Source organism: Falco cherrug, chromosome Z (genome assembly GCF_023634085.1).
Source record: "Falco cherrug isolate bFalChe1 chromosome Z, bFalChe1.pri, whole genome shotgun sequence".
Taxonomy (NCBI): domain Eukaryota; kingdom Metazoa; phylum Chordata; class Aves; order Falconiformes; family Falconidae; genus Falco; species Falco cherrug.
The window spans coordinates 4468766-4489775 of record NC_073720.1 but is presented as its reverse complement, the minus strand read 5'-3'; the positions used below and the strand labels follow the sequence as shown (position 1 = coordinate 4489775).

Sequence of the window (21010 nt, the reverse complement as noted above, 5' to 3'; positions counted from 1 at the left end):
CTGCTCCTCCTAGCTCAAAAATACACAGCCTCCCCGGAGGCTTGCCAGAAGCTCATTTGTATGTATTAATACAAAAGGACACAGACACGGACACACACACGGACACACACACACACACACACATATTATCTACATTTCCTTTCACCAAATGCCTTTTCCCCATAATTTTTGAACCTGCTCTGTGTCTGCCCATCAGCACCTAATTTTGCATCTTCCTTTGACCCCAAATGGGAAACCATCAGGCTTTTTGGAAGAGGGATGAGAAACAGCCCAGCGCAAACACAGCTCTGTAAACCACCCTGGAGAAGAGGTGGAAGACACGCAGGTGGTGGGGAGTTCCTCTGGCCCTCCAGCCTGTCCCACTACCTTTCAAATCTCCTTTTCTTGGTGGAGTTTTCCATCAGGAATTCTTTTGAGCGGCCCATCTTTCCTTCTAAGATGATCCAGATGTTTTCTTTCGTTTCTGCATCCTCTCTGTCGCTTGTTACGGTGACAATCTCATAGGCTTTAAAGCATGATTAACACACACGTTAAACAGAAAAGGAAGAGCAGATGGCCAGAAAGATCTCTTCATTTGGCTGTCACTTTGCTTGAAAACTCTCTTCCTAATATTTATTACAGCACACAAGAAAGCATTTGCAAAATTAGGATGGATCTGTATTGAAATTTGTGGGACTTTTGACTTCTGCGTACTTTGGATGTCATGCATGGGTAGAGTACACAAAAAATATGAGTACTGCTCAATCAGCTACCAAGAGTAGATGGAGCTGCTCTTGATCAAGCTGTGCCCAGCTCCCTGCTGTGCTAAGCACTCCCTTTTTAACACAGCCCAAATCCTATAGCTTTTGTGCCACCATTCCTAACAGGGACGGTGAGGGTATCCACACACCCAACAGGATGTCCTCAGGTGCTGTGGTGGCATGCGAGTACCCAAAATGGCAACAACAAGGCTGATTTTTTGCAAGGGGCAGAGTGAAATCACACTGCAGTGATGGATTATCGACTCTCCTGCAAAAGAGCACTGCGGTGCAGGAGTTCTTGAGATGCACTTTGCATATCATCAGTGTGGTTAAATAACTCTTGCTCACTCACCACGTTAGACACTAGTGTAATTACCTTGGACGCAGTGGAATTACCCAGAGCAGACCCAGGGCTATGGGGTGTTAAGCTCAGCTGTCACATTCATCTGGGATACTTGAGCTAGTCGCCCAGAACATGTTAAGGAGGAAGCTGGAGCAACGTTACTTACAAAGCTTTAAGGATTGAACTTATTTTCCACCTCAATAACTCAAGACCATTATTTCTAATGGGCCCGTAACCATGTGTCCTTATGGCTTACTGCTGGATTGAACTGCTGCAGATGAGCCCTTATTAGGTTTCAACCCAGAATGGGACCTTTTTCTTCCTCATAAATCCTGATTTGTTTCTTTCTTATCACAACACTGTGCTTTTGAACTAAAGAGTACCTTAAGTCATCAAACCCTTGCAGCCTGCAAATACAAATGCCTATTGCATGGGAACCTTTAGTGGGGCAGCTTGCAGGAGATGTGGTCCTCTGAGGTCCCTCAGCAAATGCCACAAGTAACTCTAAGTAAATCCAAACTTACTGGTCCGTTCCTTCAGTTCCAGGATGTCATTATTGGCGCAAGCCAGTTCCCTTATGAGCTGCCCATCGTCTTCATCTTTAGCCAGCCAGCGATCACACTGGAAGCGAAATGTCTTGTCCATGGCAGAGTCCGTCACATCGATGTATTCCAAGTGCCAGCCCGGTGCAATTCCTAGTAAAACAACAAAATAAAAAAGATTTGGGTATTTTCACACAGCTTGGGTAAGGAGGTGAGATACCTCAGATTGGTAGCACCCAGATTGAAATTATTGCTAGAAATTATTGGTATTTGCTTCAGATAATGTCACCAGTGAACATGATGTTCTGATACCAAAAGCAATGTTGACTTGCTCAAGACCATGATCTGATCCCCCTTCTAGAGTCAGGACATGCTTTATGGAATCGCTGGCTTCTGATCAGATAGAAGGGTGTTGGAGCATGGTCCTGGAGAAGCTAGATTTCAGGCTTTCTGGGCAAGGCACCATTGCTTGTCCTTGCCCAGCACTTCGCACAAGATGGGGCTTCAGCATACAAGTAACAGCAGCAGTGAGCAGGGACAGCCAGGTGTCCCCTGCCGACATACCACACAGGAACTGTCCCGGGAAGAAGCACTGCTGTGGCCTGGGGACAACAAAACCTTACAAAGCCCCAGGGAAATCAGGGCCCTGCAGAACAGTTTACCAGAGCCAGAAGCATGAAATCTCCTGGAAATCAGAGGGTTTGGGGACAAGGCTTAAGGGAGCAGCTAATTCCTCCTTCCGTTTTAAGGGAAACATGAAATCTTAAAGCCAAAAGAAAGATAAGAGTTCATGTTCCACCTAACCCGCACCCCACCACCACATATGTCTGTAGCTATTAAAAAACACATAGCAGTGTATACATGGTTTGTGGTGATTGCTTCACATTTTGGGGCAGCTAGCTGGCCACGAGCTGTAGGGTTTCACATCTTTGTCTATTGCCTGTATTACCCCCAAACCCTTCACATTCAGATTTGAAAGTCAGAAAGTACATTACAGCTTGCTCCTTTGACCCTGCCAGGTAGCACATGCAAGGGAATTATCCATGCTGTCCTGACTTTGCCAAGCAACCAGGGCGAATTCGCTAGTGCTGTGACTGGACATGAACACAGGACAGACTAAAGTGATGGATGCTCCAGCTGGGACCACCGAATCACCTAAGTTTTGCCTTGGGGCCTTCTGAGGAGTCATAGCTCCCTTTTATTTTTCTACTTCCTTTTTTTTTTTTTTTTTTTTTTTTAATGGAAACCAACTTGAAAATGAAGAAAAGGGCATTTGGGAACATTTTCCTGATTTTTTTTTTTTGAAAAAGCCCTTGTTGAGCTCGGGGGCTACAGGAGATTCTGACAGTTCTACTTACAAGGCCTGTTATTAGTCAGACAAAGCAAGGTTACGTTCATGACAAGAGATCTCTGCTGACTTATTAGTTACATCCCAGAGACGTTAAACAGCTCTTGCTCTTCCAAGAACTCACTGCAATGTGCCTATATCCTTAGTCTGCAAATATTAATCTTCTTTAGCCCTGAAAAGAAAATTATGGCACCATTTTGAGTTATGTCAGCAAGCCACCCTGCTCCTGTGGACTGCGATCCCTCCACACCATGTGTTGTCAGTTCTCTACCAGCCTCACAGCCATTCTTGTCTTGTACTTTGGCTTCCTGAACCTTCATCAAGCTAGGGAAACATCCCCTACAAAGCACAGACCTCAACCAAAGACACCACTTGCCCCTTGTATTTTGGGGGCACAGAACTGCAAAATCATTGTGGCTGGAAGGGACCTCTGGAGAACATTTAGTCCAACTCCCTGCTTAGAGCAAGCTCACCTAGAGCAGGTTGCTCAGGGCTCTGTCCAGTCACGGTTTGAGTATCTCCAAGGATGAAGATTCCACAGCCTCTCTGGACAACCTGTGCCAGAGTTTGATTACCCAAGCAGAGAAGAAAGCTTTTTTTCTTACGTTTAAATGGAGTTTCCTGTATTTCAATTTGTGCCCATTGCCTCTTGTCCCGTCACTGGGCACTGGTAAGGACAGTCTGGCTCCATCTTCTTTACTTTCTCCCATCAGCTACTTGTACACATTGTGGGGCAACCCCAAGCACAAATACAGCTGGGCAGAGAATGGATTGAGAGCGGCCCTGAGGAGAAGGACTTGGGGGTATTGGTGGACGAGAAGTTCAACATGACCCAGCAGTGTGTGCTCACAGCCCACAAAGCCAGCTGGGTATCCTGGGCTGCATCACCAACACCACGGCCAGTAGGGCAAGGGAGGTGGTTCTCGCCCTCTGCTCTGCTCTAGTGAGACCCCCCCTGCAGTGCTGCCTCCAGCTCTGGGGCCCCAACAGAAGAAGGTCATGGACCTCTTGCAGTGGGTCCAGAAGAGGCCACAAATACGATCAGAGGCTGGAGCACCTCTGCTGTGAGAGGCTGAGAGAGCTGGGGTGGCTCAGCCTGGAGAAGAGGAGGCTCCGGGGAGACCTTATGGTGTCCTTCCAGCACTTAGAGGGGGCTTAGGAGAAAGATGGGGACAGAGTTTTTAGCAGGGCCTGTCACGACAGGACAAGGGGGATGGTTTTAAACTCAAAGAGGGGAGATTCAGGCTAGATAGAAGAAAGAAATGTTTTATGATGAGGATGGTGAGACACTGGCACAGGTGGCCCAGAGAGGTTCCCGATGGCCCATCCCTGGCAACATCCAAGGCCAGGCTGGACGGGCTCTGAGCAACCTGATCCAGCTGAAGGTGTCCCTGCCCATGGCAGGGGGCTGGGCTGGAGGGACTTTGAAGGTCCCTTAAAACCCAAAATGTTCTGTGATTCTATGACAAAACCCCCTGAGCCTTGTCTTCTTCAAGCTGAACAGTCCCAGCTGTCTCAGCTTCTCATATGACAGATGCTCCAATTCCTTAATCATCTTTGTAGCCCTCCACTGGGCTCTCCCCAGTACATCCTTGTCTCTCTTGAACTGGGAGGACAGTACCATGTGCCAATGACAGGACCTGTGCAAATACTGCAGGTGCAGCACCCAGGCAGGGGAGTTGGACGCACTACCCAAACATGCAAGACCTCCTCCAAGCTCCAGCATCAGGACAAAGGTACTAAGCAGGGGTTTGGGGGTTGATGGCATGCAGTACCCTCAAAGATCCTCACCAGTTTACTGCCTCCTGGGCAGATCTTCCCAAGTTCCCCAGGGTTTCCACTGTGCTCTAACTGGAGCAACTTGCTCTTGGGGCTCTTTGGAAATTTATTCTAAATATGTTGGCAGTGTCAGCTGTTAATCTTTTTGGCAGGCTTATTTCCATTGAAGTTCAATGAGCATCACTGCAGGATATTCAGGAGGCTGCTCCGGTTCCATCAAAACTTTAGTTAAAACAGTACAGGATGAAAGCAAGCAAACATCCCATCTTGCTCCAGCAAGAGAGATCAGTGACTGCAGGCTGTGCTAGAATAAATCGGTGATCTGAGTCCCGTTGCCAGCAGCGAACAGCATGACTGGGACAGGATCAGTGCTAAGCAGCAGTATCAGAGAAGAGACTGAATGAGATGCACATACCCTCCTCCCTCTTCCCCAGCCTGGTCCCAGCAGCTACTCAGTGGGAGAGCTGCAACAAAAACCTGCTCTTTCATCACAGGGAGAGACGGGCCAGAGCTGCCTTTCCAACACATGTTGGAGTTGAGGGCAAAGCAAGCACAAAGTGCAGCTTTTCCTGGCATTCCCTACAAAAAAAAAACAAAACAAAACAAAACAAAAAAAAAACAAACCAACAACCACATTTATCACCTCTGGACTGTTTAAAAAGCAAGCCCTGGGCTCTCTCAAGAGAATGACACTGAAAAACAAATGCCAACAGGGTGTCCCTTGCAGCACAAGGGTACCTCAAATCAAGGAGCTGCCTGGTGACTTTTAGAAAAATAGTGTTACTGGCCCAAAGCATCCTCCTGCCTGCTTTGATGAAAAAAAAAATATCTCTTCAAACCTATTAGAATTCATCTTCTTTTTTCCTGTTTTCCTTCCTGATGGTTAGCAACATAGATTAGGAGACCTGGAAGCTGTAGGAGTATCCTATGTTACTTTTCATTTCTCAAGAGAAATTATTCACCCCAGGTGAATGCTGTGCTGGCTACATCGTACTACATTGCCGATGTCCCCTGGTGCTAGAAGTGGTGTCACATCAAGAGTTTCACCACCCCAGCATTAAACCCCATTTAAATGAAAATGGAAACATTGGTTCAGGGTTGACTAAATTATTCTGCTTTAGCACACAAGGTTGTTTTTCTCTTGTTTCAGGCTGGGAAAAGATACATTTAATTTCTTTTTGCATTGATCTGGGAAAAAAAAAAAGAAATCTAGTAATGAAGTCTAAACATGAGATTTCCCCTCCACTGAGCTCTGTGTGTTGGGGAACACATCAGTGGAAAGAGAAGAAACCACATTTGGAGAACTACTTTTCAGGTCAGGAAATTCTGGTTTCAGGATATTGCTCTGCTTACACCTTCTGTTCCTGTGTGGCTTTTGCAGAGCAATGGGCTCAGAGGCATGACAGCACCTAAGGAGGAAAAGGAAAAGAAAATACATCCCATATGGATGTAACCCGAGAGGCATTAAACCCTCAGCACAAGCTGGTTTATGGAGTGGCATTGGTGAAGGAGTGAGGAAGAAGAGCCAGAAAGGTGGTGTGGATGTATCAGTGCAGAAGGACTTTCCTAGGTCCTGTCCACTGTTCTCACAGCCTGGGCATGCAGGAGAAATGGAAGGATCTCTGCAGCAATGGCTCATCAGCCTTTTCCCTGGATACTGTCAGTTGGTGGATCCTGATCCACTGTGAAATCCACAGCTGCTCCATCGCTCAACTTCTGGTGCTTGCAGAAAAGCCAGAGCAGATCTGGTTTTATCCCACTGACACCCTGACCAACAGTACCAGGACAGCAAGGGCTCATGAACAAATCAGCTACATGAATGCCCTGGAGAGCATCGTGGGCTTTGCTGCAGTGACCCCAGTACAAACCAGGACCGCTACATTTGTCTCCATTACTGCTTTGGGCCAGAAGGGAAGAAAAAACACAGTTGAGCAGTTCCTGCTTCATTATGCAGGTTTCAGTCTTTAAAATAGCCTGGCCACCACTGTGCTTTTGTGAAGATCCCCTATCACCATAACAAGTGTTCAATGTTTGTAACAAGAGGTACCTCACTCCAGGCCTGTTTTGCTGCCATTGAAACCCCCAGCAGCCAACTTGCCCTAATAAAACCCGTGGCTATGCCACGTAGGCTCCTTAATGGTCCGCAGCTGGAAGCGGCATTTTCAATAGCATGCAAAACATTTCAAATGTAATTAGAGGAGGAGAAGAGCTTTGGGGAAAACAGAATCACTTTGCTTGCTTGACTCTGCATAATACGGTGTCATGTAGGGAAATGTATTCTTTTCCCCAAGTACCCTTAGCCAAAAGAGCAGTTATTTATTCCATTTATCCTCCTTTCCAAAAGGGCCCAAGCTGACAACTGGGTGATGCTGGGCCAGGACCCTCTGTATTTGATATATATGAAAGCCTTCACAGGACCATCCTGTCTTTTTCCCAGGCGATGCTCACAGTCTGTGCTTGCCTGATGTTGGACAGGTTGGATGGTAAGCTCTTTGTCATCCACATCTGCAGTGATTAGTGCAATCGAGTCTGACTTTAGAAGTAGTAGATGTAACATGAATAATGACGTGACTGCTTCATTTAACCAAAATCCCAACTTGCAGCACCAGAATTTTCCTTTGCCCCTGTTGGGAAAACTCACCGCTTGCCCCAGCGTGAATATTCAACCCTTAAATTTTAAGCTATTCGGACACATGCAGAAACATGGGAGAAAAAGAATGAGGATGAACTGGGTCTGGTGGGTTCACCACTCACCAGGCACCTGTCTCCTGACCTTGCTTTAGTGAGTATTAACCATTCCTCGCAAAGCGAGAGCTGGTGGGATTAAATCGTTGCTGACAGAACTACATCCAGCCTTGGATACACACATGTCCATGGAAGTTAAACTGCCTCCACAATTTGTACCCGTATCTAGCAATGTTCCTCTATTTCTTGCCTTTCTGTAGCAAATATGCTTTGGCTCATGTTTTTTGAAAGCAGTTGATTCCCAATCAAGGATAATAGTTGTCATTACTGGTGCTTATGTTCCCACAGGAGTAAAAGAAAAATCTTGCTTGGGACATTGACTGCTCAGGGGCCAGTGAAGAATTGCTGCTGCCCAGCCATTCACAACAATCAAACAGGACTGCTCACCCCCTAATCACTTTTTTTTTTTTTTTTAATTGTCACATTTTCTGAAACGTAGAGCGATGACCATTGCAAAGGCAGTTCACCAGCCTTGTGTCCTCTGACATTATTTATCCCCTGCCTGGTTAGATGACCACTCATCCCTAAACCCCACCACACGAGACAGAAAGGGGTGGGAGTTTTGATAGCAGCATCAGATAGCTAGAAAGGGAGCATTAATTGTGAGGTGTTAAAATTGTAGCACCAATCTTGGCATCAGTACATTGCAAAACACTTTAAGAAGGTGAATAATTTTTATCCCTAATTTACATAATTGAAAATGAAGTACAGGGATGTGATTTACACAAGGTCATTCAGCAAGCCAGCGGCAGATTAAAAATAGATACATTTTGTATAACTCTCCTTTAGGATCATGTTAGTTCACACCACAACATTTCTCATCAGAACAGACAGGCAATGCAAAACCTCTCACAACCTTTGACAAAGCAAAAGCTTAACACTTGGGACAGTTTTAGAAAATAGGTCCCCTGCCCCTCACACCCTGTTGTCCATGCAACTTGTTCAGTCCAAGATTTGACTCAGGTCAAACCCATCCATAAATGACTCTCAGACAAAAAAGCACCCCACATATTGCATAGAAACTGCTACACTTAACAGCTCAGAGAGAAGATTTAGCAGTTTCTTAGCTGATATTCTTGCAATTGAAGTGTGTTTTGTGTTTTATTGAGGCATACTTGATGCAAAAGAATTTAACAGGATGCAGGATAATTTGTTCCCAAGAGGAGCAAAGAAACCTTGTAGAAAATAAGCTTTTGCAGAATTGCTAATTCTACAGCTATATCTGGCCTTTTGGGCTCTTTCCACTCTGTGGTGAAGGGTTCTGCAGTTACAGACTGGGAAGATATACATGACTGTGCAAGGTCAACGCTGAAGTCTTCGGCTTCTCTCCAAGCTTGCTGTTTTATTTGCTCACTTCATTTTTGTGGGGTTTTTTTTTTCCTAATTTATGTCATTTCTGGACTGTGAGATCTTTGCAGTGCCGTCTGCTTGTGCCGTGATGCCTGTAGCACATCTTTGTGATAGGACTGTTGAGCATAAGGAAAACACCCACCATAGAAGAGAGAGGAAGGTGCATGGCATGTGAGGAGGGCCCTGGGGGTCAGTACTGGGGTCTCTCGAGGGGCTGAAGCCAGATTTGGGCAATCTGAAGGACTAAGCAGCCATAGTATGGTTGCTGGTGTGCTACACCGGTCTGCAGCGTGCATGCCCATATGTGCCTTGTCTAAGGTGTTGACTCCAATCCATCCAGAAAGAATCAGGAGTTGACATTGTCTTCTTCTGTACAGAGCCATCAACAGAACAGGGGGAGATGATGGACTCTCCTCTCCTTGGGCAGTTCTGCACACTCATTTCTCTTCCTCTCACTTTTTATTTAAAGCAGAAACTATTCAACAAATCCACCACGTGTATTGACAGAGTTTATGAGGCAGCAGTCAAGCACTGAGAAGAGGGCTTAAAAACACCCTTCTCAAGTCTGAGAGCTGAGCACATCCTTACAAAGGGCTAAAAAGGCAGATCTTTAGGTTTGTTCTAATAATTTATGGCCTACAGGTGCCCAAAAGCTTTGGAATCATGTCCATGAGTTGCAGAAACATCTCTCTGGAAAAGCCTGGTGCTGTGGGCTTAAGGTCTGGGCAATTCAAGATAAGATCCAAGATACTGCTCCTTAAAAAGGTAGTTCCTCCAGAAGAAGAAAAAGAAAAACAAGGGTATGCTGATGTTTTTGACTTGGGTCCAGATCAAGAAAGGGGGATAAGATACTTTCTCCATTGGAAGAGCCACCCAAAAGGAGTCACTGGGGCAGTTAGCCTACTTAAAACTCAATTAGACAATGTCATAGCAGTTGGTGTAATTGAGAAGAGGACCCTGTTGAGGCAAAGAAGAAGTTGGGCTGCATAACCTTGTTATTTACCTCAGTCTTTGCTCCTGTAATAACACAGAAAAGTCTGGTTTATCCATAATTAGACTCTTCCTGGCTCCCCTTGGCTGATGGCAACCGAGATAAGAAGCTGAGATTAATGACTTCAGAAAGACTGCTTATCATCGGGGTTCAAATCTGCTTGGGCAGATGAAGCAGCTAAATCCAGATTCCACATATCTCCTTGTTGCAAGGAGAAAAAGGCAACAAAAAAAGAAGGGGGGTGGGGGGGGTGGGGGGGGGGGAAATAAGCTTTTTCTGGGTAAATAATTCCATTGCTGAAGATACTGAAAAACTTTAAGCCATTCTTCCAGAATGGTGATTTAGCCCTTAAACCGAAGAAAAAAAAAATGAGGCCTATATTTAGAAAGCCAGCATTTCTCCAGCCCTACAGATACTGATCTTGCATAAATGTAGAAGAAATGAACTGAGATATGAGGAAATACATTGTGCCTATCTGAGATCAGGAGATGGGGAGTCTGGAAACGATTAAATTTGCTCAGAGAGTCTAAATATATTGGGTCGAACATCAGTATCTCAAACTAAATAGGGGAAAGATAAAAAGGCATGGAGCAAAACTTAAAACTAAATTCATTCACAGCAATTAATTGTTACCAGACTCTCGCTGGTGAGCTCTAAACACCTAAAAAACTGAGGAATAAGTTCCTTGACATGGTATTGTGAAGTATGAGCACCAACTTCTTCCCTAATCAATTTTACTGAAGTCAGAGGAATTAGATGGGGGCTTCATTCCTCCTTTATATTTCCTACAGAGGTGTTACTCAGCAGTTTTTGTGGGGAAAATGTCATTCAAAGTGGGACCATAAAACTGACATGCTTTTCCAGAGAAGGCAAGGACAGTGTCTGTGATTTGAAGATGAGCAACGGGGTAGACCAGTGTGACACTGAGTCTTCCATAGACCATTGGCAGGGAACCGTTTCGTCCAAAAAAGAAAAAAAAAAAAAAAAAGGAAAGAATGATGAACATCTGATGCCTGAAATGGTAAATACAAGCACATTTTTCCTCAGTACCCGAAGTTCCCCAAGCATCTGACAAAAACCATACACGACCCTTGATCACTGACCCCACTATTCTTTTCCAAAAAAAAATGGAGCCAGGAATTTCTAACCAGTGGCACAGCCAATTTATATAAATTATATAGAAAGCAAGTATATATGCAAAGGAGAGCTACAGCTTGGGATCCCAGCAGTAATAAATACTCTACCCACCCAACAAACTGTCATGCTGCGTTGTGTGAAGTTTTAGATAGGATATGCCTTTCACATGACTAATGCAGGAACAATGAAGGCAGCATATGTTCTGATTTAAACTACAGTTGTCCTTCTTTCTGGGAGGAAAAACAAGTACATTTTTGCTGAACAAAACCTGAATGTGTTGTTTGTCCAAGGCTTAACCCTGCAGCCAGTGAGGTCTCATAAAGCCTTATTAACTCTTACTTATAAACACAAACCAGTGTACGAGGGAAATAAGGAATGAGAATATAAGGTTGCTATGTGTATTAATATTTCAGGTTCTGGACACATGGTTTACTATTTTAGCTGACCTATGGTGGCTATCTGGGTACATGCTTTTAGCCCACAGCAAATTTAAACTAATTGAGCCTATTTACTGCTTAGCCTAAGGCTAAACTCTGTCACTTTGTCACTAACGAAGAGCATGTAGATAGCCATTACCATAACTCAGCTGCAAGGTGGTAACTCCCCAGTCCGTATCAGCATCATCAGTGGCATGGGGAAGGTGAACCATGATTACTTGTGCAAGAAGGAAAAGGCAGCAAACCTGCCTGGATTAATGGGGATTTGCTTGTCCTGTCATGCAGCACAGAGCGGACCCATGGGATGCTGTGGGTGCTAAATGCCTCCTGTAGAGTCTGGACCAGCACTTAAATGAGAAATTTCACTTATGGACAAGAATAGTACTCACGTCAGGAGATGCCCTGAGCTACATATAGTAAGATGCAGAGGACTGGGGGAAGATTACACACGCTCACTCAGTTCCTCCTCTTCCTCAGGCATCCAATGCTGCTGCTGTTGGAAACGGCTGCCAGGCTTGACTGACCCTGATCCGGTTCTCATTTTCCTACACTCCAGCCTGTTCGCGTGCCTGCGCCCTAAGGATCAGCTCTCATCTGGTGGGTGTATTTCATTCTGTTTGCATGACCGATCACTGGGAAGCCACAATGCTTGAGGAAAATGTTCTTCTTGTAGACATCTTAGATGGTAATATATCTGAAAATGAATCTGCAAGTCCATGTTGATTCCTTGCTGCTCTCAAAAGAACATCTGAACCACCCTCGCCAACAGCAGATCAACTCTATTATCAGATCAACTATTAACTGTTTTATTTTACATATTACTATGTAATATATTGTGGTTTATATGTTATATTATATATTATATACTGTATATACTAGATGTAATATAATATATAGTGTATACAATATAATAATATTATATATATTAACTATCTATTATCTATTAATTAACAGATAATCTATTATCAGATTAACTACAACTCTACTGGGTATTCTGATAGCCCTTTCCATCTCTGCATCTGAACTGTAGATTCAAAAAATAAGTTTTTTTGGCAACTAATACCAGCTAAAAGCATCTCCCTTACTGTGCTCAGCACCATCTATATAATATGATACTTACAGAGGTTAATCAACTAAATTGTCCTGTGTTTTGGGAGTGATAAATACAAACCCAAAGCTTGCAGTGGCTGGGAATAAATGACTGTACTAGGTGAATGGTTGTGTTTCCCATATTTCACAACAGGCAAGGGCTACAGTAAGATTTTTCCTTTTTTCTTTTTTTTTTTTTTTTAATAAAAATAAGTAGGCAAACTTCCAATGGGAGACTCTGACCCAGAGGTAACGTCTTTTATTAATATTGCATGAGATGCAGCCTTCCCCATCTGCCACAACTTGGAGAAGTCAAGGAGACAATGGCCAGCATGTGTCCGTGCTGACATATAACCAACCCCAGCCAAGCCATAAACCAGCAGTCCCAGTAAAACCATGTAAAGGCTGGGTCGTGCTGCTGCCAGTCCTCCCAGGACTTTGACAAACACTACTGTCCAAACTGCCTTGTTAATACTGATGTGGGTGGGTCTATCTAACTAGTGCCATCAAGCATCACCCTTGGGCTGCAGCGATGGCCAGCCAGTAGCCATCAAGTCATTGTCAGCACAAGATCATCTCTTTTAGATGGAGATGGGATAAGATGTCATCACAGCAGGGGGAGTGACGCATTTATTACAAGATGCTGCTTGGTGCCTGGATAACAACACAAATGACTGTGACAGTGGTACTGAGTGCTGCTCTGCTGTTTGTGAAACCACTTAGGGTGTCCGGCAGCAGGGAAATGTCAGAATCTCTCTTTGCAGGGCACCGCACACTCACTGGCTGAGGTAGTGATTTTAATAAAGACAGACACAGATCTTTATTCCTGTCTTCTACAGCTCACTATGTTATGCCAGCCTGCATTACCCCATGTGTCAGTGTCAGGGGGATAGCATTAAATTGCTAGGAAAGTGCCATACTGGCCTGTGAAAAAGTTATTGCATTAATGGAGCTGGAGTGTTGGGATAACCGGCTGGGTGGCTGTGTTTGGAGGAGCTATCATCCTGCATGCAGCCACATGCAGCGGTGGCTATAAGCTCAGGCTGAAGCTGGGGCCACACTGGAGCAGATGCTACACCAGCTTGCAGGGAAAACACGGTGTCCTGCGTGAAGGGGGTATGTCTAGACAGGTGAGCTGGGACACCAGATCCAGGTAAAACCCTTGAGATGATGCAGCCTGTGGCAGAGCTGCCAACAGTGCCCTCAGCCTGCCCTGTGTCCATGGATCAGGATGCCTTTCCTCGAGTGAAAATGCTGGCCCGACCTCTCCCACCCACCCACCCCCAGTCACTGCCCTGACCTTTGTTGTCGTGCCAGATCCGCACTTTGCAGAGATCTCCCAGGCTCAGCATGTCCGAGAAGCTGAATTCATCCATCTGGTTCCTCTCGAACTTGTTAGACTTGTTGGACTCCTTCAGAGCCAGGGTCCCGCTGTCCCCATTCTCCCCAAACAGGATCAAGGATACGTTGGCATCGGTGCCTGCTCCTGGAAGGAAAGAGCACAGCACATCATCAGAAGCTAGCCTGATATACAGGGGTGACCCCCAGCCTCCAGTGGCATGGAAATGGAGGCAGCAAAGGCAGGCTGGGAGAGGCTGCAGTGACGCTCAGGTTTCTCTGGGCACAGGCCATGAATTTCAGCGCAGAATTCTGCAGGGAGGACACCCCATGGTAGCTAGCACACCAGCCCTTCCAGCCTGTCCCCAAAATACAGCTGCATTTCACCCTTGCATTCAAGGTACGGTGACTGTGAGGCCAGCAGTACTAGTGGGAAGCAGGAATATCTGCTCCTAACGGAGCACTGTGCACAGCAGCGCTCTGAGGAGGCTGACAGTGTCGTGACTCCCATTTTTCCAAGGTAGCTTAGGAAAGGACTTACCCAGCAATCTGTGCAAGAGCATTAAAAGAACATATTTTAACTTTTCTAGCTACAAAGTATTAGTGCACATTGGCCTGGGCTTCCCACTGGGCCACAATCCCTTTTCCACACTGTGGTCTTCTGCAGTCCCACAACCTCCTCCAAGCTGCCCTGTGGCACCCAGGATATGTCCCTGGGCTCTGTCTCATGCTGCTTTCCCTGTGTTGTACGGCACAGGGATCTGAAAGCAAAGTGGAGATTGTCAACCAAACCACTATGGCATCTTGTGACCCCCTTTCCCTCCCAAAGGTCTTCCTTCCATATTCGTGTTTCTCAAAATACTTTCCATGCTGCATTTAAAGGAAAAAGTCCCATTTTCTCATGCAACAGTTTGCCCCACCAGCTCCCACCTTATGTACACATTATGAAAAAATTAATTTGTACGTTGATCTTTGTTACTTGATATTGTATTCCATATGCCCATTACTGTCCATACTTTGCTGCAGAAAATAGCCATGCTGTCAATTTTCCTGACTTTTGGAGAGTTCAAGACCAAACCATCACCCACAGTGTCCTTATGAACATTTTAGCTGAAAGCGTTACAACACTTTTACCTGGCACTACTTATAATTTGACCAAAATTATTGCTTTTTATTTTTGATGCCATAATAAAAAAGCAGATTCATAGAAAGATTTGATTTGATTCCATGCGGGCAGATATTCATTGCTGTGTCAGAACCAAAGCCCTTACATTTTGGAAAATGAAAATGAGATCATCATACCCAAATCCATCTTACAAAGACACTCAGCATCTGCTGCCCTCGGTTAGATAGCCCTACTTTGAAATCTCTAACCACCTGCCAAGCCTTTTCTTACACAAGGGTGTCGTAAATTCACTTTAGGCCACAGGAACGGTATTTCCCACAGCTCCATTCACAACACAATGGAGAAACAAATTGAGGGGTGGGGGGTGGGCTAAAAACTTTTTGAGAAAGCTACCACTGCTTTAGGATAATTATTTGAATACAGAAATCAGGAAGAAACCACAATTCTTCTTATAGAAGGACTGAAACACCCACCCACCCACCCACCCACCCTCCCCCCCAAAAAATATGGAGAAAAAGTCATATATAGAAAAGGCAAAGGAACATGTCGTGTTTACATGAAAAATTGCCGGTGTTAAACCAAGGCTGATTTTCAGCAGTTCCCTAGGAAGGGCTTAAGGAAGAGAAAGCATCAGGGATTCAGGCAGTTCATCTGGCAGTACCTTTTATGACCCTAAAGCTTGCTGAGGTGAGGAACAAAGCAAACTGAAGCCCATTTCCTTACAAGGAGCAGGCTCCCAATTAATGCAAGGTCTCAAAAAGCACAGAACCATCTGTTTCTTAGCAAAACCTTCCCCGCAGGAAGAAGCCGATGAAGGCCTCATGCCGTGACGTTTCCCTTAGAAGCAATTAGCAGGAGATGGGAAAGAAAAGAACAGAAATTGCTGAATCAATGTACGTTTCACCTGTTTGGGTCCCTGATTTTTGTTGCTGTTATTGTTGGTTTTAATTCCAGGAAACTGTCAGGTACATTTAGGAACTGTAACCGATTTGACCGATGAAGAGGTGAAGGTGCTGTGGTTGCACAAGCCTCAACTGGCAATGAGTGCAAATATGGGTCAATACTGGGGTCTGCAGCCCTGAACTTCATTGTCAACAGCCTAAGCAATGACAGAGCGCATCCTCAACAGATTTCCAGCTAATGTTAAATTTGGGGGAGTGGCTGACGTGCTGAACAGCAGAATTCCAAACCAGATGGACCTTGAGAAACTTGAAGACCAGGCAAGCAGAAATCCCATGAAGTTCAGGAAGGAGAAATGCAAAATTCAGCATCTGAGGTGGAATAAACCCTGCATGTGTTCATGCTGGGGAGTTGAAGAAGACCCAAAGGTTACAACCGTAACTTTCATATTCAGGTTGAATCTGAGCTAACAGCAACATCTTCGTGTTCAATGCAGACGGTATATTGGGCTACGTCAGGAGGAGCAGGGTCAGAAGCTGAAAGGAAGGTCTTATCTCCTTTGCTCAACACTGAGAAGCCCATACTTGGACAATGCTGCCAGTTTGAATTCTTGGGTCATGTTGAGACACCGAGGAGGGCTCAGAAGGTGGTTGCCAAGATGGACAGGAGCTGGGCACACGACTTTGAGAAGCCAAGGGATATGAGCTGGGGCAGGTGAACAAGGACCCCTTGATGGGGGAGGACAGTGATAACGACAGGGTCATGTACTGTGGAGATATCATACCGTACCCCAAGAAGCCACAATCACAAGTTGCTAAGGAGGTTCAGTCTGGGCCTCAGAAAAAAAACCCTGTTTCTTATGATAACAGAACAGGTCTGGATCAGTTGCCTGGGGAGGTGGTGGCATCACTATCCCTGGAGGTCTTCAAGACTCAGCTGGGCAGTGTCTTAGCTGATGGCTGACATGACCTAGTGCTGGCAATAGTCTTTTGAGCAGGAAGATGGATGAAATAACCCCCAGAGGCCCCTTCCAACAAAAGTGTCTATGATTTTATGATTTTTGTTGAACAACTGCGTAATTTTTAACAAACTGTGGGGTTGAGTCACAGCCTTCCGAGGCCAAAGAATGACCTTGTTTTGACTTAACAGGGTCTTGGATAAGGCACTAGGAACTGACACCAACTGTCCTAAATTATGTAATTTGTAGGCTGTAGCTGAAATGACAACATACTAATTAATCTTGTAACAGTGGAGATAAAAACCTGCTGCTTCATTAATGCTTGGAAAACAAGAAAGCAGTATTTATTCTTTCTCCATCTTTATTGCATTACCATGTATCTGACGCCTGCATATAGAATACAGAAAGTCTGCATAAATATAGATGAACCAATGAGGACATTTTTGAGCCACAGAAAGAACCATCAGGTTGCCTGGCTCTGTTGCAGCTGTGTCTGTGATCAAACCTTGAAGAAAATGAGATCGTGCTTTACTTCTTTTATAAGATCAAAAGTAGATCAAGGTTTTGGTTTTAACCAAAGATTACCCATCGGACTTGGCATGTGTCTGCCGTAACAAGCTCTTCTCCCCTTTTCTATATGCACTCTGACAGCTGCCATCTGAGGTACTTCTGGTGGCCTCTGGATTCGACATTTGAAAGAGAGGAGATTTGACCTTTGCAGGAGAGGAGTCTTTCCCTGATGCAACCTCTGTATGTGACATGAGCATCCAAGTGGAATGACTTCTGGAAGGCCAAACTGTGGCTCAAAGGTTTCTTTGAGGAAAAACTAAGATGAGACTGTTGTTAAATCTGTGTGTATGGTGGGGAGGCAATGGCTGATGCTTTCCAGTTGGCTACAGGACAATTTTTGTGGGATTCATTTTCCCTAACTTTAACCACCTAGCCTAACTTAATTGTGCTGGCTCTGTCTGAATCTGATGAAGAGGAACTGGGAGAGATCCTCCAGAGGATGATCCAGACCACTGACTAAGATTCCTCTCCTGGATTAATTGACCAGAGGCAGTCTAGACTAGAAGGAGCTAAGACCAGAAGTATAATTTTTTGGAGAGTGACAGATAGCTGGGATGAAATCTTTTTTTTTTTTTTTTTTTTTTTTTTCCCTCAATACCTCTGATGCACTGGAAAATTGAAAGCTATTGCAAAGAAAAACTTTATATCTAGAAATAAAAACATTGGACAATGTCACTGTGGCAGAAGATGATATAGTGTGTTCAAACTAACCGTCAAGGATAAAAAGTCTTCCTTCCTGAATTGGTCCAGCCAGGAGAAATTGTGGAATACATAATGATCGAAGAGGGGAGATGGTTCATGACTTGTACCCTCTTCAGATGAGCTGGATAAAGTTCAGCATTATGTCAGTGCGCTGTGTGATCTAATCATAAACAGACTCTCTGAAACCTCTCTGTAATCCTCTCTTTCCTACTGGTTGTCACTGTTCATAATGAAATAAAAAGTTTCATCATTAATACCCGTCAGTCTTCATTTGATGGGAAGGGCAGATCTGTCTGCTGTTGCTGTCATCTTCTGTTCTCTTCTCAGTTCTATTTCCATCGACTTTCCAAGTTAGGGCTGGATTTCACGTAAAGGTCACCAAAAGATCTACCATTATACCAGATGGATGCCAGATACATAAACAAATCTTCCTCTCCTTCTTTTGTTTTTTGTATTTCACAACGTGTTTTTCAGACAAGCAGCAGGCAGAGCAGATAGATAAAAAATGGTGAGGTGGCACGAAGACACTCTGCCAGGGGAATTTTGATATTCTCAGATCAAACCTCACAAGCTGCATAAATTACCACTGGTGAATCGGGATGGGGGGAGGGGAAGAAAAAAAGAAAAGAAAGACAGGTAGAGATCAGAAGGTGATTATGTGTACTGGTGTGGCAGAATTTCCTCTGAGGGTCAACCTCTTGTACAAGGTGTCTGCAAGCTAATGTCTAGCTCGCCCCATTTTGGCACCAGGCAGCTTCTATGTGGCTGCAGCTTTCATTCAGCAGCTTGACAGAAGTTCTCATGGAAAGAGGCAGTGATCCCAGGAAATGACATAAAAATCCCATTTCTTGGCTCTTGAAGCACTGCAGCTTTCTTTATACTCTGTTCCACCTCTTTTATCTGGTGTGCATTTAGGGATGGTTTTTCACAGCCTGAGATAAATGGTCTCAAAACACATTGAAGAGTGAATTATTGCTGTCTTCTTTGGGCAAAGCAGATAGCGCTGAGCCTACCAGCTTGGACCATAACCTTTTTATCCATCCTAAGTGGATGGATCTGACCTGACCAAAAAGAGAAACGGAGCTCTTGACCATTGCAACACGGTCTGGCAATAGCTTCTGTTAAGGTGTCTTCAGAGAAAGCAGGGAGCAGTCATATCTAGGCCTTGTGTCTAAATATTTCATGCCCAGAGTTCAGACGAGGATGAATCCCACCTGTCATGATGAACAGCCAGCCAAAATGGCAGTGTTCCAGCTTGGTAGGGCTAAATTATGCTTTTTTTAAACAGAATTTCAAATTAAAAGGGAGATTTTTCCATTGCTAAAAATCTAACTCCATAATAGAAAAGTAATAAAATATCCACCATGGACGAACCTCCAACATCACTGGTTTTAACCTGAAGAGTGTACGTCGTGTCCTCCATCATCTGCTCGTCATCTATGATAGCTGGCATCTCACACTCAAGACTGCCCTTGGCATTTTTCACCTTCGACAGCCATTCACCGTAGGTAAACATGGCCACTTCTTGATTAGTCAGGTTCCTCAGGATGATCTGTGAAGAGCCAAAGGGAAAAAAACTTCAGCTAAGTTTCAGCTGCTGTTTGAATGAGGGCAAAGATTAAACTTAGAAAGTGCAGAGTTGTAGGACATGTGTGGAGCTTTGTCATGGCTCATGAGGCCAAAGCACTGAGCTTTTCTGGGATAAAGAGCTCTCTCCTAGGGGCAATATTTGCTGTGGTGACTTGTTCTGAGAAGTAGTGTTCATAATACTGGACTTTTTCACACATGAGGTAAAGCATGGGAAGAAATTTGCTCCTCTGATATAAGTTACAGACAAAGCTTATCTTTAAGAGAGCCAGACCTTTCCAGTATGGAATTCATTCCAAAGGAGAAGTAGCAGAGAGTTATCAAAAACCTCCCTACCTCTCCTTGAAGTTCACAGTATCTTTCCTCCACCTGCCTCCTTTGTGCAAACACTCAGCAATGGTTGTAGAGATAATGTAAACCCAGCACAAACAAGTTACACCAATGCACAAGATAAAATCAGGCCAGCAAAACTTACTGTTTCACGCACTTCTCCCTTTGGGAAAAGGTGACAGAACAAACAGTATGCAACAGATATTAGTCACACTGTCTAATGTGTCACGGGAAGGAGCTCAGATGCTGCGGTGATAAGAGCAGAATAGGAACCTATTTAGAACAAGACATGAGATACTCCAACAAAAGCCTAATAAAATGCCCACCTTTATGGGTCCTGTTCAACGTGGGCTCAGTGGAGCAAAGGTCCACTGGGAGAAAGGTGTTATACTGGCCTACAGTAAAAACTTAGCAGTAAATTCTCACTAAATTAGTGGAGCTGAAGGGAAGGGAGGAGGCAGGGCTGCAAATTTCCATTTGTGTTATAATCTAACCAAAACAGAGACCACACCCCAGTGTAGCAGTGCATCAGCAAGCAATGTCTTGCAAGGCATATCTCTGCAAAGGCCACGGAAACATAAGCCCAGACATCTGAGAAGTGTGACATGGTATTAGGAAGAAATGAATCATGGATTCATGGAAAATGAGAAGTTAAAAGGGACACCTGGAGGTGTCTAATCCCACCTCCTCCTCCAAGCATGGCTAACTGCAAGGCCATATCTAATTGTGGTTTGAAAATCTTGAAGGGTGGAGATTCCCCCAGAACTCTGGGTCCCCGTCCCAGGGTTGCATCACTCTCATTGGAGAAGTTTTTGTCCTTATATCTGATCAGGATTTGCCTTGTGGCCAACTTGTGTCCATTGCCTCATGCCTTTTCAGTGTTCACCTCTGAGAAGAGACCGGATCGATGGTCTCTGTAAGCTTCCTTTAAGCAGCAGAAGACTGTGATTAGGTTCCCCCTCAACCTTTTCTTTTCAAGGCTTAAAAACTCTGTTTAC

At 44.6% G+C, this 21010-nt stretch overlaps 1 protein-coding gene across 1 annotated transcript in view; it reads right to left on the bottom strand.

Moving 5' to 3' along the window:
- LOXHD1 (lipoxygenase homology PLAT domains 1) overlaps window positions 1-21010 on the bottom strand; it is a 143629-nt gene that overhangs the window by 4504 nt on the left and 118115 nt on the right. Inside the window, exons 36-39 of the mRNA XM_055699300.1 lie at window positions 19470-19647; window positions 13802-13987; window positions 1608-1778; window positions 367-505 (exon numbers count right to left, since the gene is read on the bottom strand). Coding sequence (XP_055555275.1) covers window positions 367-505; window positions 1608-1778; window positions 13802-13987; window positions 19470-19647 — 674 coding nt within the window. The remainder of the gene's footprint in view (window positions 1-366; window positions 506-1607; window positions 1779-13801; window positions 13988-19469; window positions 19648-21010) is intronic.